The sequence below is a fragment of the Harpegnathos saltator genome, unplaced genomic scaffold (genome assembly GCF_003227715.2).
Source record: "Harpegnathos saltator strain DR-91 unplaced genomic scaffold, Hsal_v8.6 scaffold688, whole genome shotgun sequence".
Taxonomy (NCBI): domain Eukaryota; kingdom Metazoa; phylum Arthropoda; class Insecta; order Hymenoptera; family Formicidae; genus Harpegnathos; species Harpegnathos saltator.
Window position 1 is genome coordinate 559,258 of NW_020230524.1, and position 16,923 is coordinate 576,180.

At 53.4% G+C, this 16,923-nt stretch overlaps 1 protein-coding gene across 1 annotated transcript in view; it reads right to left on the bottom strand.

Annotated features, from left to right (window-relative positions):
- Positions 1 to 5,017: 5,017 nt before the first annotated feature.
- Positions 5,018 to 16,923, bottom strand: part of Glut4EF (Glucose transporter 4 enhancer factor) — a 114,742-nt gene continuing 102,836 nt past the window's right edge. Inside the window, exons 6-8 of the mRNA XM_025305274.1 lie at positions 9,335 to 9,435; positions 8,595 to 8,853; positions 5,018 to 6,661 (exon numbers count right to left, since the gene is read on the bottom strand). Of these exons, the coding sequence (XP_025161059.1) occupies positions 6,446 to 6,661; positions 8,595 to 8,853; positions 9,335 to 9,435 (576 nt within the window). The 3' untranslated portion in view covers positions 5,018 to 6,445. The remainder of the gene's footprint in view (positions 6,662 to 8,594; positions 8,854 to 9,334; positions 9,436 to 16,923) is intronic.

The window sequence follows — 16,923 nt, forward strand, 5'->3', positions numbered from 1 at the left end:
CGAGCGACGGAGACGACGAAGCCGCTAAGCTCCAGGAGTATCGCCGACGGGGAAGGTATTTTGGGTTCTTAGGCTGCGAGCGAGGGTCTTCCTCTCGCTAAAAAACCGCGACTCGCCCAAGTGTACGACATTTGGATGAGGCATCCCCTTGGGTCTGCGAAGAAGCTCTCGCTACGGATGTTCCAACATCGCCTGCTGCGCCCAGCCTTGGCAAAATGCTCTTTTTTCTCTCTTGGCCTTCCTCTCTCTCTCTCTCTCTCTCTCTCTTCCGAGAGCCCCGCCGTGCCGCCCCCTCGCCACTCCTCGCTTCGTCGGGACGCGAGGGAGCGTGCTTGAGAATATTTGGCATACGTAATGGCACGGTTGATCAAGCTCGTGCTTGGCGCGTCTTCTCTCTTCGTCGGCCGCGCGACCTCGCGCCATCGCGAAGCGAAAGCGTCCGCCAAAATTCTCCCGCTCGACGCGACTCTTGGCCGCCGATCGCGAGCGGATCGGCGATCGGTTGTTACGAGGGACTTTCTTCGCTCCGCGGGGACATCGCGACGCGCGCATGCGCGTGACCGCGGCGGATGCGATCGGACGCAAGCGGACTTCGAGCGGTCTCAAAGGATCGTCGATTGGGCCAGGTCGTATGATATGGAACCTTAGGAATCCTCTCCCCCTCTTCGACGCTTGAAAATGAAGGGACAGATTGTACGTGTGTGTGTGTGTGTGTGTGTGTGTGTGTGTGTGTGTGTGTGTGTGTAGGACTTTGGGAAGAATATCGCTCTCTCTCTTCCTCGGCTCTTTCCGGCGCTCCGAAGTCGCCGACGTCGCGCTCCTCGCTGGAAACGCGCACGCGCGCGCAGCCTACAACGCGGAATGAAAAATCGCGGCAGCCGGGAAAAGTGGCGTTTCTTTTTTTTTAACAGCTAAGTATCGAGCGTGTGTGACACCATCGTCGTCGCTCCCTTCGATCTCTCCCCGTGGCCCTCTCGCGGCTGTCCCCGCCCGGATATTGTCCCCGGGATGGGCGCCGCTGCACCAGAGTTCTCATCGAAGGAAGAAACCTACACATGGACGGCAATTACTTTCTATGCTACCTACACTCGCATGTTTGCGTTTTGCACTTGGCGGGCTCTCGTGACGAGCGAATCTCACCGCGTCGGGTATCGCGTTATCCGTGTAAAAATTGATAGACACGTGCTGATCGCGCGTATGCACCGTCGTCGTCGTCGTCGTCGTCGTCGTCGTCATCGTCGTCGTCGTCGTATGATTCGCCGTCGTTCCGTGCGAATCGTAGAACGCGATAAATTTCACATACATGATTCGATATATAATCCAGACGTGAGATATCTTGAGAGACACACACACACACATACACACACACACGCGCGCATGTGCACGCGCACACACACACACACGCATACACAATACATACAGAGGGCGGTGTCAAGTCTACGGGGGTGGAAAGAAACGCAACGAGCTGCTTGTTTGTTCTTTGTTGTTGTCCGTGCGGCGACAATATTACGCGACTGACGGTTCCAAAGGGGTTTCCGCGGTTTGTACGATTTGTGAAAGGTTCGCATGCGCATGCGTGTACCCTGGAAAGCAAAAAACGGTTTCGACAGTTTCTTTTTTTTTCTAGTGACATTGGTAATCCGTCGTGTAGTTGTGAATTTGAGAATCGCTGCTGGACCAAACTGCGCGAACCAAAAGATCGCGAATCTCTTTAACCCCAATTACGCTCAATTATCTTTGAGCAGCGATTCTGAAATTTTACAACTAGACTAGTTACTAACGTTTGTAAAAGAAAAACTGTCGAAACCGTTTTGCCTTCCAGCGGACAGTCGTATCGATGAAAGATTGGGAAATGTGTCGGCAACACGATGCCTGCGGTTTTGAACACAACTTAGGATGGTAAAATTGATACCTTCGCGAGAATTGTCGGTCCTCCGACGAGCGTCAGTAAGTCACGGATTTCGCAATTTCAGCATTCGGCGCATCTCCTCGATGCGCAATTGACATGTCGCTTGACTAATCGAAAAGCCCAAGTCCCGCGTAACGTTATTATCCAATAAACAACATCGGTATGCCGGATGTTTCGGCGTGTTAAGTTCGATCGTGATCATTATATAAAACGTGATACGTACTGTACAAGATATAAGTAATGTGTACGATATAATATATACATACATACATACACATGTATGGGTGTGCACGTGTACGTATATATGTATATACAAGGTGTTAAAAAAGTATGCCGGCAAATCTTGAGAGATAGCAGAAGGTACGTGAAAATAAGAGCGATACGAGGTGGGGAAACTAACGATCGGAAACGACGCATCATGTATGAAGTAAAGGATGTTAAAGAAAAGAAAAATATTATATTATTATTCGACTATCATACGACTGCACTTTTACCAACATACCTTTTTATGTGCACAAACGTAAGTGCGCTCAGTTTCAACTAAATACAGCAATGTTGACACATAATTAGTTAAATATACATAAATTTGTAATAGCTAAATATATACAAATAATTAGCTAAATATATATAAATATATTTAAATTTCGTGAAATATAACCTTAAAATGTGACCTTTCTACGTTGCTACGTGGTTTCATTTTCTGCGCTTTTTACGTTTTTTGAAATTATTGAATCATTACTTCGTTGATCGGAAACTGAAATTGCATTTCCTCGTTTTTTCCACGTAAAAAGGTACATCGGTAAAATGCAATTGTATAATAACGATATTTTGCTTCAACACCTTATAACGCGCCTCCGATCGTTAGTTTTCCCCCTTATGTTGCTTACATTTACGTATCCTCTGTTATCTCTCAAAGTCGGTCGGTACACTCTTTCAACACCCTGTATACGTACATGTAGTATACATAATATACAAGATAATTTTACTAAATATAGTAAATTATAGTATTAAATTATACCTTGTATAATCGTATAATTGTACTATAATTATACCACAATAATCATCATGGTATAATTATGCAACACGATAATTATGCTAGCTATGCTAAATTATATTAAAGCATGAACATTAATCGGAAAAAACCTGGAAGAAACCCTCGTGCGGGCGAGTTGCCGCGAGTCTAGTCTACTCCGTCCAGCGTAGGTCGCGGCGCCTCGCCGATTTTTCTTCCCCCCGGGTAAGAAACACTTTTGTCATTTTATTGCGTTAAAATTGCGTGAGTTGCAAATCGCGCATCGTGGCTTACTTGTGAGACGGGACTCGTAACTGTCCCGCTCAAATCTCGTCGTCAACATATAAAATTTGCAAGTGTCCGTTTCGCGTTATATCGCTACGTCATACAAGTATATAATCGAGATCAAACGTATTTCGAAATAATCGGCTCGAGAGTGAAGAAACCGGCCCGCGAAACGATCGCGAAGCGAGAGGAGTATGAGGAGTAACGTACGGTTATACAAACGTGATTCTATCGTTCCACGTGTTCATTCGCGCGCGCGCGTGTGTGTTTGTATGTATGTGTGTGTATATATTATATGTATATATACATACACACATATATACATACATACGCGCACACACACACACACACACACACACACACACACACATATATAGAGTGATTCATTTTAACACATCATTCAATAAATTTGTAGGATGACATATAAATGGCGCTACTATTGACAAATCCATATGATTTTTAGGAAGTACTAACCTTCAAATGATACGTGTCAAAATTTCATGACAATCGGACGTTTAGTTCACAAGTTACAGTGGTTTTAGTGACGCACGACGTCGACTCGTTTTAGCAAGGCTTCAGTTTCGGCAACCACTTCTTCATTGGTGCCAAATCTCTTTCCCTGGAGCTTTCCCTGCCGATTTGACTCTGGAGTGTAGTGATGGATCCATGTTTCATCCATTGTTACATACCGCATCAAAAAATCTTTTTTATTGCGCTGAAACAGCTCCAAACAGCCCGCTGAATCGTCAACGCGTTGCTAAAACGAGTCGACGTCGTGCGTCACTAAAACCACTGTAATTTGTGAACTAAACGTCCGATTGTCATGAAATTTTGACACGTATCATTTGAAGGTTAGTACTTCCTAAAAATCATATGGATTTGTCAATAGTAGCGCCACTTATATGTCATCCTACGAACTTATTGAGTGATGTGTTAGTTTATCCGCTCAAACATCTCGAAAGATATATAATAAAAGATACGGCGAAACGTTTCAGACAAGAGCTGTTTGGTTCGAAGAGGGCGACATCATTTTGTTTAAAGATGACGCCATTTGACCTTGGAAAATTTCAAAATCATCAAGTCAACGAAAGTTCGGGCACTATTGTGACAGTATGTCCTTGAGACTAAATCGAATAAAAAAAGTGCCACTTTTTCTTCCGACAAATAGTTACGAGATATTGTAAATTGAACATCGAAAAAGTTACCAAGTTTTTCTTAGACATCCCAAAAAATACTAGGCAAGTAAAAAGTATCTCAGACAAAAGTTGTTCAAATTAATCGGTAGAAAAAGACGAATAATAAAAATGACAAAATAAAAAATAAAAAAATAAGGAATAAAAAATAAAGAATAAAAAATGAGGTTCCTCCATTTAAGAGAAACGATGATCGGTGAATATCTCGAAAGTGGCGCCATCTGTAAACAAGATGATATCGCTCTCTATCTTACGTACATCTTTAAACCAAACACTTTTTGTCCGGAACGTTTTTCCGCGTCTTTCACATATCTGTCGAATATAAATATTTTAGTGGATAAATTAAAATGAGCCATCCTGTGTGTGTGTGTGCGCGCGCGCGCGCGTTATGTATGTATATGCATGATCTAGAGCGAGACCTTCGCTGGATCTCTCAGTAAATCGATCGATTCAACTGCGTAGCCTATCCTATGTACGCGTGCAGCTCCTTTGTTGGCGAACACGGTCTTAGGTCGTCGGAAGGCTAACAAGGCTAAGCCCGGTATACGGCGACGCATATTGCAACGTAATGCCTCTTTTACGCGCGAGAGAGGCTCGAACAATTTTATTTTTTTTCAATTACTTTATCTGGCAGTATAATTGGTGTATAAAATTTTGGTATCTTTTCATTTTCCTTTTTTCTCTTTCTCTCTGCTGCTCTCTTTCTCTCTCTCTCTCTCTCTCTCTCTCTCTCTCTCTCTCTCTCCCTCCGTTTTCTCATTCCTCGTCTTCTCCTACTTCCTTCCCCCTCCCCACCTGTTCATGCCACCTACACATCTTTGTCCTTATCTATCCTTACTCGACCCAGCGAGGGGTTCTGTTAAATTTAGATACAATATCACAATTAATAGCTCTGTTTTTCGCGCGGCTCTTCTTCACATGCCTACCTGCGTTCGTATCTCGGCATGAACATCGGCTAGAGCGAACTCGATTCGCCGGTCTTCCTTACGCCCGTTTAGATTCGATCGCACGTGATCCCCGGGGATCAGACGACGTCCTCGAGGATGGATAACGCCCTCCGGTTTAGTCGTTTACCGAGAGCGCGTCAGACTCGCGCGCTCTATACCGGAAGAAGGAAGACCTGTTACAGTGACCTAAGAGACGGTTCGGGAACCAGCACTTCGTAGGACATGCATGCTCGCATCTGCGCGAGCGTGTATCTAGTTTAGCGTACCGAACCCGAAGGTACTTCGGTTGTCGGGCGGGTCGCGAGCGAGGCTGTCGCTGCCTCGCGGCGTCTCGCGTTCTCCCGAGAACGACGCGGAGAACGTCGCGACGCGCTCGGTGACGCGCTCGCCTCGCTCGGCGCACGCGCACGAGCGCGCGTCAATTATTCGCTATCTACTAATCGAAGGATCCGTCGTTATACGGCTAAAAGGAACCCGGTCGGAATTCGCCAGGCACCGCACGAGCCAACAGGCGGAAGTCGTGCGTTCGGATGGAACCTCCTCCTCCCGTTGTTCAATCTCCCCCTCACCATCGTCGGTCTGTCCTTGTCTACTTGTAGACCGAGAAGCTAGTAGTCTCATCGATGCACAAGTGCCAGTCGGCCTTTTTTAGGACCGTCCGCGGCGGATCAGCAGCGGATGGACCGAGTCTCCTTCCGGGACTCTGGTGTCTCTATCGTTCAGCTGCTTCTTCAGGATAGCCGCGCGACGACGGGAAACGCGGGAAGGAGGAGGAAGAGGTGCTTGTTACATCTTGTGCTCGCTCGCTCGCTCGCTCGCTCGCTCGCTCGCTTGCTCGCTCGCTCGTTGGCTTACGACGAGAGTTACGAGAGACAGTAGTGTGGACAATGTATATAGGACAGTCCTGGGGCGCTACGACCGGCGGTTTCGCGCCCTCATGCGCGCTTGCCGCCGTTGCTCTCGGCGCCGTTTGCACCGACGATTATTGGCATTTGGCAGTTGGTGTGACATCTCAACGTAGCACTGACGAACTCTGGGGTCGGCGTGGCATGGGTGTCCGCCTCTTACGGACATGGTACGAGCGAGGCGGACGTTTGGCCTATTCGCTGCAGAAACGGGTGCAGGCCTTCTTCCACCTGCACTGAGTGCACCAGAGGTCGCGCGAATTCATCCCGTAGACCTTGCGGCACTTCTTCACGTCGTTGCGAGTTCGCCGCGGTGAGGACGGCATCTTGCCCGTGGAGCCGGACATGTTCTGCTGGTGACACGCCTGCAGCGGCCGTGGCGACAGTTTGATGTGCTTGACGGGCGTGCCCTGAGACAGAAGGTGACGGAGATGTCATTAGACCACGTCCACCGGCATGTCAGTCAGCGGTGAGACCGAGAGACGCTGAAACGCACGATTTTTAATAACGAAACCGAGGGGGAACGAGGACGAATTAACATAGATGTGGATTAGGTGTACAAATGAATAATCCAAACCTTTTCAACCGGCTAAGAAATTAAGTTTCAAATAAGCACATTTTCCCTCTCTTCCACGATTATGTAAGTTTGAGATACAGCTGTTAAAAATTACACTTGGTATGGCGGAAGGCTCAACGTGACAAGGCTCGAAAATTATTCAGTTCGGTACATTCAGTAAAAAATGGTGACAGATAAGATGCGTATCCAACACTGCGTTCTTTACGAATTCCAACAAGGAAAAAATGCTGCAGGAGCAAGCGAATCGTTTTGTTCCTTTATCGACGAAAGTGTTGTATCGTACGATGCATTTTAGTTTAGGCGCTGGTTTAAAAGCTGCGATTTCAGTCCGAGTGACAAAGAAACGTCCTGGAGGCTCTCGGAAGTGCGGCAACAATGATCCGGAGCAACTGCTCGCTGAGAATTCAGCACAAACGCAAAAAGAGCTGCTTGCAGAGCACTTAGGAGTAACGCAACAAACTATTTCCAAACGCCTGCACGAGATATGGGGAAGATTCAGAAAGAAGGAAAATGGATTCCTCATAAACCCACCGAACCCGCCAACAAAACTCGACGAGTGGCAGTGTGTCTTTCTCTTCTCGATAAGCAAGCGTAGAAAGTCTTTTTTGCGGAAGATTGTTACGGGCGATGAGAAGTGGGTACTCTATGACAATCGGAAACGCAGAACGTCATGGGTAAATCCCGGCGGACCACCCCGGTCGCAACATCGGTCGCAAAGCCAAAACACTTCGGAAAGAAGATTCTGCTCTGCACTTGATGGGATATGAAAGGCGTGATTTATTATGAGCTATTGAATTATTACGAGCTATTAAAACCGAATGAAAAAATCACTGCGGACCGCTACCAACACCAATTGATCCGTTTGAGTCAAGAATTAGAACGAAAATACCCGTATAGTGGCAAAGGAGAACGTTCTATGAAATTGTTGCATGATAATGCTAGGCCACACATTGTTCCTACGATAAAAGACATCATAATGAGTCTTGGCTGGGACGTCTTGAAGCACCCACCATTGGCGCATTCACCAGGCATCGCTCTTGCCGATTACCACTTGTTGTCCGGTCGATGCCTTGAGGTCCGATACGCACCTCAAATCAGTAGATGAGATGCCGAAAATGCCGAAAACGACTCTTTATCGTGCCCAAACATTTTTCCGACATGGAATTCATCAGCTGGCTGAAAGTTGGTTCAAAGCTGTAGAAAATAACAGCGATTACTTCGATTGACAAATTTTAGAACAAACTTTCTTCTAAAACAAACCTTGAATTTAGCTGACACAGGATTATTCATTTGTACACCTATAATAATTAGCGATAAGGGCACTCTCTGACGGAGCTGCGGTATTAAAGCGAAAGAAGGAGGCGGAAAGGGGGAGATGGGGGATGGGGGGGGCAGAGCGATGAGAGCGAGAATGCGAGCTTCGATCACGGAGAGAAGCGTCTGAAGAAACGTAGGAAACGGACATTTCGATGAGATCGGTTTCGATGCGCGCGAGAGAAAGTTCGATCGGATTGGCACGACGAAACGAACGAGCCACACGCCGAAGAAAACAGGATTTCCGGTTCTAGGAGCGTATTTGCGGGCCTGACAAGAAGCAGAGATCCCGTCTCTCCTCCGACGAAAGCTCGTCCGGGTCGCGTTCATTCAAGCGAGTCTCTTCTCCTCCCCCCGCCCCCTCCCTCCCGTGCGAGGGGGAAGTGCGCGTCAGTCTCATCGGTCGACGGCGCTTCGTGCGCTTTTACTCGAGAACGCGCGCGATTGCTCACCGGCGACTGCGAGATCGCGTTGTTGGGCTCTCTGGCGCCGACCATCGCGTTGTCGGGGCTGTTGTTCGTGGCAGGAGTCGCCTCGAGACGAAGCTGCTTCTGGTACTCCGGGTCCTCGTGCGGCGGCCTCGCCATGTCCCGGTGAGACATTGTGGGTGGTGAGCTCATATGATCCACGCCGACCTCCTGGTAGTAAAACTCCTCCTCGGGGACGCGCATGTAATCCTTCTCACTGTCCGGCCCCTCGAACTTTTTCGGCCTGCGCAACAAACGCCATTTCCCTCCTTCATACATCCCGCAAACGTTGGGAACGCTCATTTGTGTGGCGAACGCGAAGAAAACTACGCGCGGCTGCGATTCTACCTCGCGGCAGCCCGGAGGAGCTGCGAAGCGTCGCGTTGTGCAAGTATACGATTTGTCAGGCCGATTAATTCTCGACTGGTCGAGACGCTGTCGCTCATGATTGTGTGTGTGTGTGTGTGTGTGTGTGTCGCATGGTGCATGTTACGTCAGCGTCACCGCTGATGCGTCACACAATGGCGAGCCGATGGTCGGCGCGGGAGATCGAGAGGAGCGCCATCGAAATATCTCACGTCGACACGCTTTTCCTCTCGCGCTCCGGAGCTCCCTCTCTCTCTCTCCCTCTCTCTCTCTCTCTCTCTCTCTCTCTCTCTCTCTCTCTCTCTCCCGCGCTGATAAGACGCGCGAGACGTGTTGTAAATCTCATGTTATTAGCATACCCCAGATGTGACTGGCGCACATGTTCCTCGATAAGCGGCACGGTCGCTTTGATTTCCAGACAGCCCGGCCAAGTGCACTTGTAGACCACTGCCGGGTTCGCCTGCAAGCACAAAGAGCATCGTTAGTTGCTTAGCGATACCGCCGATGCGTCGTCGATGGTCGAGCTAGAAGAGCGCGGGGCGAGGGAGGGGGACTTTCGGCTCCGCGACACGGACACGTGCCGTTTTTTTTTTTCTCGTCCTTTCGCCTGCCCGGTCACGCCACGCCGATTTCGCCGATCATGCCGTTTTTCGCCACGCCGATGCCGATTTCGCGACACGCTAATGCCGAAGCGCACTTCTTAGCTTAGCTTAGCTTAGCGTGGGCTTAGCGCGTCTCGGGCCTTGTCGCGCGGCTTTTGACCTTTCGGCCGGAGCGGACGACGTCCGTCGATATACCGGCGGTCCCTCCAGGAGACGCCAATCTCTCCCCCGATTTCTATTCCGCCGCTACGCTCGTTTTCTCCTCGGGAAACCGTTCTCTTGCCTTGCCCTCATTCGCATTCGATCTCTCCCTCTCGGGTTCCTGTGACTGTTCGGGACACAGCGTCAACAACCTCGCAAGCTCCGGCGGCGGCACAACCGCGAGGATACCGGCGATCTCTTTGGAAAGGATGGATCCTTTGGAGAGGATGACGGGGCGGAGGAAAGGGTTGCGCGGTCAGCTTGATGTCGCAAAATCCAGTTCGCTGTTGCACGCTCAATTACATTGTAGTAATTAATCGCTCCATATTCGCGTAAAATACATCACGCGTAACAACACAATGGCGGCATTCAGCAGAAAAAGCTGTTTACCAAGCGCTCAGTGATTATTATCTATGATTGGAGTATTATTCTCTTAGAGATCTTTAACGAATCCAGAGGAATAAAGCAATCAGGAACGATAGCCACTAAGCGCTTAGCAAGCAGCTTTTTCTGCCGAACGTGACCAATGACAATAATTATCTCATCAACGAATCGAGCTGCAATATGAGACGCTAGACCCAATCTACGTCTATTTCCCGCTGTCTCCGTAGCGTTCAAATTTTCCTGCAGGATCACAGGCGACAGGTCCCCCCTTTTACGGCCGCGCAATTACGAGACAACACGTCATCTGATGAACCCACGAGCACCGGATTGCCTGAAGACGGCCCTGCCGCGTGTCGGAGACACGGCGAGCCGAGTGAAGCTAAGCCGCGGCGAGGCGAGGCGAGGTGAAACAAGGCGAGACAAGGCGCGACAAGACAAGGCAAGGCAAGGCAAGGCAAGACTCGGCGAGAGACAAGGTAAAGCAAGGTAAGGCAAAGCAAGGTGAGGTAAGGCAACGCGAGGCTCGGCGAGAGAGGAAAATCGATGCGCGGCAGCCGCGGCGGCTTCGCCGTGCGCACGTTTCTTTGTTTACATCGGCTGGCGGACCGCGCTGAGCGCCGCGCCGGTCACGTGGTATTGATCCAGCGGAGAGAGGAGCGAGAATACGAGAATATACGAGCGCTCGTTCGCGGCGGACCACGCGGTCGCCGATGATCGCGCGCGATCCGGCACGGCGGCCGGCCAACCGGCCGGCCGGCCGGCCGGCCGGCGCGGCGCCGAGAGGCCGAAGGACGACCGGCATTTTCCTGCGAGGAAGCTTACGCACGCGTCGTCCTCAGCCGCGTGCAATCATCCCGCCAGCCCCGAGTGACGATTACCGGCCGACCCGGAGGCCGTCCGGTCGCAGGAGTCGCAGGCGCATCGCGGCGGATGACATTAGTCCCGTCGTCCGATTGCTATTCCAGCGGCCACGAGAGCCCATCGGAGGATTCGTCGCTGTGCTCGGCGCGCGCGTCAAAGTCGCGTCAAATGATTTCCATATTTAGCCGCGACACGGCTCCTCGCGGAGGATCGATCCGGCCGAAATCGCGGCGGTCGCCATGCGCGCTTCGGGACGATTCCCGACGCCGCGCGCCGGGAGATGGTGAGAACGCAGCACACGGCTAATCGGCTATTAACGGTCCCGCGGATCATCAGCCGGCGGTCACACGCAACGCGCGCGCGCGCGCGGGCATTTTCCAGCGTAACGGGCCGCGCTGAGGAGTCGGACAATCACGGGGCTCCGCTTAATGCGCGAAGGACGCCCCTCGCGCGCGCTCGCGCGCGCGCGAGCATTCCGAGATTAATAAGCTCGCGCCGGCCTGCGGGCGAAACGATTCCAGCGCGAGCACGCATCGCGAGGGGGGCACCGACACGGCGCCCTGGCCATTCAGCCGGCCTAATGAGCGCATGAATATTTACGAGTGACTTTAACGACGGTGCACTTGAGATGCAGGATCTCGGAAAGCCCGTCGATCATCGCTCCTTTCGTCTTCGAATCCGCGCGGATCCGCCGTTATTATTGTTGCGCGTCTCTCTCTCTCTCTCTCTCTCTCTCTCTCTCTCTCTCTCTCTCTCTCTCTCTCTCTCTGCGTCTCTTCTTCCCCTCCCCCTGCCTCTCGAGTTCGATTCTCACGTGTCGAATACCGGGTGACGCAGTGAAAAGGCAGTGACCGAAGAGAGAGAGAGAGGGAGAGAGAGGGGGGAGGGAGGGAACGCGTGGCTGATAGCAGCGACCGATAAGCGCTCGCGCGCGCGCGCGAGCGGTATCGATGCGCGTCTAAAAGGACGCGCGGCGGCGACGAGGACGCGCCGTTTGGCAAAAGCCGCGCGCGCGCGCGCGCGCGCATTCGGCGGCCTGAAGGGCCCTCGTGAGGCGCGCGCGCGCGCGCGCTGTGCTTAGTGCGCGGTGTGTAGTGACATCACCTTTGAAACGGTACATGCGAATGCGGCGCGCTGTTGTGCGCGGCGGCGTGGCCATTGCCGAGGTCACAGACCTTCTACGCCGCTCGGCAGGCAATGCTCCCTTTGCCTTGCCCTGCCTTGCCTTGCCTTGCCTTGCCGTGCGCACCTCGTCGTCGATTTGGCGTGCTCCGGAGAACTCTTCGCAGCACTCCTCCTTCTCTCCTCCTCGTCGCTGCCCCTCCTACCCCCTAGCCAACCCTATCGCTCCCTCCGCGACCTTTCGCACACGCCGCGATGATTCCGATAGCACTGGTCCAGAGGGCACCACGTGTACCGGCGAGAGTCCCCATCGAGTCTCCTCTTTCTCTCTGTTTGTTTGTCTGTCTGTCTGTCTTTCTTCCTCCCTCTCTCTCTCTCTCTTTCTCTCTCTCTCTCTCTCTCTCTCTCTCGGCTGCCGGTCGCCTCCGCGAATCTACTCGCACGCGCATCCTCCTTGCGAGAGAGGGGAGAGAGAGAGAGAGAGAGAGAGAAAGAGAGACGCGTGCAAAAACATGGGTTCTTTTCGAGAATCGTAAACTACGCAGTTTTATGTTGCGAAATTCCCGATACGTTTTCGCGAGTGCTGGCGTGTGGTGACACGGACGATCAATTATGATGACATTTCTGCGGAGTTGCTGTCGCGAAACACGCCGGGTGAGGAGACGCTCCGCGCGGAGGAGAGCGCCCAGAGAGACGCATTATCGTCCGGCGCTCATTACCAAACGCATTCCGGCCTCGATGCGTCTCTCTCCATTGGCGCATGACGCAGCAGCGTGCGACGCTCGCGCGAAATTTGATCGATGACGCTTTCTCGCGAGTCGCAGGTCGCCGCGGAAATGGCGCGACAAAGGCTTCCGCCGGCCTCCTCTCTCTCTCTCTCTCTCTCTCTCTCTCTCTCTCTCTCTCTCTCTCTCTCTCTCTCTCCCTCCCTCTTTGTTTTTTCGCGGCGTAGGAGGAAGAGGAGGAGGAGGAGGAGGACGCGACGCGGAGCGGAGATGGACGCGATGTAAATCCGGCAGAGCGATCTCCCCCTACCTCTACCCTTTCTCTCTCTCTCTCGCTCTATCTAGCGCTCTCCCGAGAGCGCAGGGATGAGTAAGCCCGACAGGGTTGCCGCGATGCGCAGAGCGGCCGTGCCGCGCTGCGGGCACGACGCGCGGCGCGGCGTTTCGTGGGCGCATCGCATCGCGTGCCAGATACGACGTTGCCGGCGGTAGAAGAGATAGCCGCGGCCCGTTGGGGATGCATACGCACGGGTTGGCTAGCCGCGGAGAGCGGGCAAATCCACCGGTCGGACATCCACCCTACACACACAGCAGCCTCGGCCGGCTTGTTCACGCGCGCGCGTCCTTCCCCCCGCACTCTTCCCACTACTTTCGCGCGCAGAGCAACGGTTCGCGCGAGCGAGCGAGTGCGCGAGCGAGCGAGTGAGCGAGCGCGCTCGTGCGTGAAAGTCCGCTCGTCACGAAAATTACGCACGTGTGCGACACGCCGGCGAGCGAGCGAGCGAGCGAGCGAGAGCGAGAGAGAGAGAGAGAGAGAGAGAGGAGCAGAAAGAGAGAGAGAGAGAGAGAGAGAGAGACGCTTTTGCGTCGTTCCTTCTCCGGTGTTTGATAAGCGGCACGCGCGCGCGCTTTCGAAACGATTGCTCCACCGCTCGTCGACGTAGAAGCGGCCAGTGTTCGACCGAAGTTCGGTGATTCGCCTCGCAGGAATGCGTTAGAAGTCAATGCTCCGAGGTTTACTGCGTTGAGTGGATGTCAAATTACGTGCGTTCGCTCGCTCGCGAGGTTACCTTCTCTCTCCGTTTTCCTTCCGCTCGCGATTTCAATGCGCTCTCGTCGTTCCATTACATCGATGATCAATCATAATTCGCGCACCCACCCCGGCGTGCGGACGAGCGAACGAGAGAGAGGGAGAGAGAGAAGAGGAGAGGGAGGGGGAGAGAGAGAGGGAGAGAGAGAGAGAGAGAGAGAGAGAGAGAGAGAGAGAGAGAGAGAGAGAGAGAGAGAGAGAGAGCCGAGCATCAAGGCCGTTCCTGCACACGCGGCGCAGGCACCGCCGCGCGCGGCGTGTTTACGAATCGCGCATCCCATCCGCGCCGGTCGTTGAATGTATACTCGCTCGCTCGCTCGCTCGCTCGCGGTGGCGCAAAAATCGATTCCAAACTACAAGCTGCGGCAACCTGCTTTTCACGCGGGCTCTCGCTTTCTCCGAGTAGCCGACTTGCGAGCCGCCGGCTGTTGCACAAAGGTGCGCGCACGGTTCTATATTTTCCCTGCGTCGCACTCTACCTCGCGTCGCGTAACCACCGAGATTTTCACATGCAAACCGCCCATCCTCCCCCCGCCCATCCCCAGCCGACTTATAGCCATCCTCAATCGCGCGCCGTGGATCGCTCCCACGGGCTCTGACGTTTTAATCCGCGCGACGGTCGACGACGTGGCCGCTGCCGAGTACTGTTATCTCGCCGGAAGAAGGAGAGAAAGGGTTCGATCTTGCAAATCGTGCGCGTTTCTCTCTCTGAACCGGATTAATTCATCTGCTTCCTTGTACACTGCGCGCCTTCGGCAGTCGACGGCGACCCCCTCCTCTCCCCCTCTCCTCTCAGATCAGGTTGTCAAACTTGCTCGCCTATTGTGCCTCTCGCGTGCAACGCGGAGTGTGCCGGGCGATTGTTTTGTTTGTCCCCCCCTCCTGAATTCATCGCGCATCAAGCACGAGTGCGCACTTGACACACACGTGCTGGATCTCGATTTTCGCGATTTGTCCTTCTGCGAGGACAACGATATCCTCCGCGTACACGTCCCTGACGTCACTGGTCGCCGGACTCTCTGTCAATCCCCATTTCGGGCGTCCATATGCGGCGTCGTTCCACGCGGTGATGGGTTTCACGGACATAGGGATACACCGTGCCGCGAGGAGGGGCAGCAGGGGGAGGGGAGGATACAGAGAGAGAGAGAGAGAGAGAGAGAGAGAGAGAGCGGACGAAAGGGAAAGAGAGAGACGGGGAGAAAACCAAGAGCGCGCGCGAAATGGGCGAATAAGGAAGGGAGCGAGAAGGAAGAAGAGAGATAGGCCGAAGTAGATCGACACAGACAGAGACGGCGAGAGGAGTCAGAGTCGCGGGAGAGAAGTGGGGAGTCCGGGTAACGCCCGGGAAACCAAAACAAACCGGGCTTCTGTGTGTTGGCGCGTACGAGGCGCGTCAATCCGTGGCGTGTGGTGAGGGTCGGCCGTTGACCCTTCGTCGTCGAACACAACGATGTCTCACGCACGAGAACGCAGGGCGCGGGGCGGGGGGGGAGGAGGGGAGGCGCGGCGGGGGGAAAATCTACGGGTTTGTTATGGGCGCTTCGCGTCGTAGTAGCGGCGGCAGCGGCGGGGACGATGCGGTAATAGGGGGCAGAAAATTTCAGAATATGGCCGCGCGGAGACCGAAACGATAAGGAATAATCCGCCGGGGAGAGAGAGAGAGAGAGAGAGAGAGAGAGAGAGAGAGAGAGAGAGAGAGAGAGAGAGAGAGAGAGAGAGAAAGAGTGCGACGGCGGTGGGGGAGGCAAGGAGAAGAGAGACAGAGAGCGAGACGAGAGGGGACTGACCGCGGCGAGAGCGGAGCCACGTGTGATGCAGCAGGTACAACAACGACAAAGGCCGCTCAGCGTAGTCGCCGAGTGCACCGGCACCGGGCGAACTGCGAGAAACCGGGCCTTTTGGAGGGACGATGTGTGGAATAGTTTATCACGACACGTAACGATGCGTCACAGCTCTGCGTAGCAGCGAGCGACTTATCTCCGCTTTGTGTGCTCCAGAATGCGACGATGCGCCGCGTGCTCGGCTTCCGTGAAAAATCACCGATACGGGAATCTCGATGACGACGACGAGATCGCTCGCTCCAGACAGAGAGAGAGAGAGAGAGAGAGAGAGAGAGAAAAGAAGGGAGAGCGGAGAAGAGTACCGGTAAGAATCGAGCGATCTACGTGCAACAACGGCGCGAGAGAGCGAACAAAAGGCGGGCGAGTATACCGGCGCGGCCGTAAAGTAGCGAGCTGGAAAAAGCATGCTCAGCTGGGACACGTCGCAGCACGCGATTCGGTGCAATTTACAAGGAAGAACCGAGGTCGTCGACACAGCCAGAGAGAGGGAGAGAGAGAGAGAGAGAGAGAGAGAGAGAGAGAGAGAGAGAGGGACGGCGAATCGTTTCAAATACGCGACGAGGCAGGGAGAGGGCGGTAGGTGCCCGTGAGTCACGACGGGATTCGCTGACACTCTCTCTCTCTCTCTCTCTCTTGCTCGCTCGCTCCCCCCCTCCCCGCCACTACCAGGATGTTCAACGCATCTAATTCGCCGCTTTCCGTTGTGTCCGAATGGAGCGGCACAAAGGGCCGTTTGCACAAGGTACGATCGCGCCAATCGTTAGTCAGCCCCGACCGGCTAAATTCGTTTTTAATGCGCGCTTCGGCAACGCGCGGCTCACAATCGGCCCTAGCACCGCTCGACTCGGACTCGAACGTGCGCACATCGCGGGAGATAAAGGGAGTTCGATTGCGAATCGGCGATTGTGCACGAATTGTGCGCAATCCGACCGATCGCACTTGCGTGCGCCGCGTGCCGAGCGCGCGCGCGCGCAGCTTGCCAAACGTGCTCCGAAATCAACATATCTCTCCCCACTCCGCTCGCTCGCTCGCTCGCTCAGACGGAGGGCGACACAGAGCGGGGGACGGGCGGAAGAGGAGAGGCGCAGAAACAGAGAGAGAGAGGGAGAGAGGGAGAGGGAG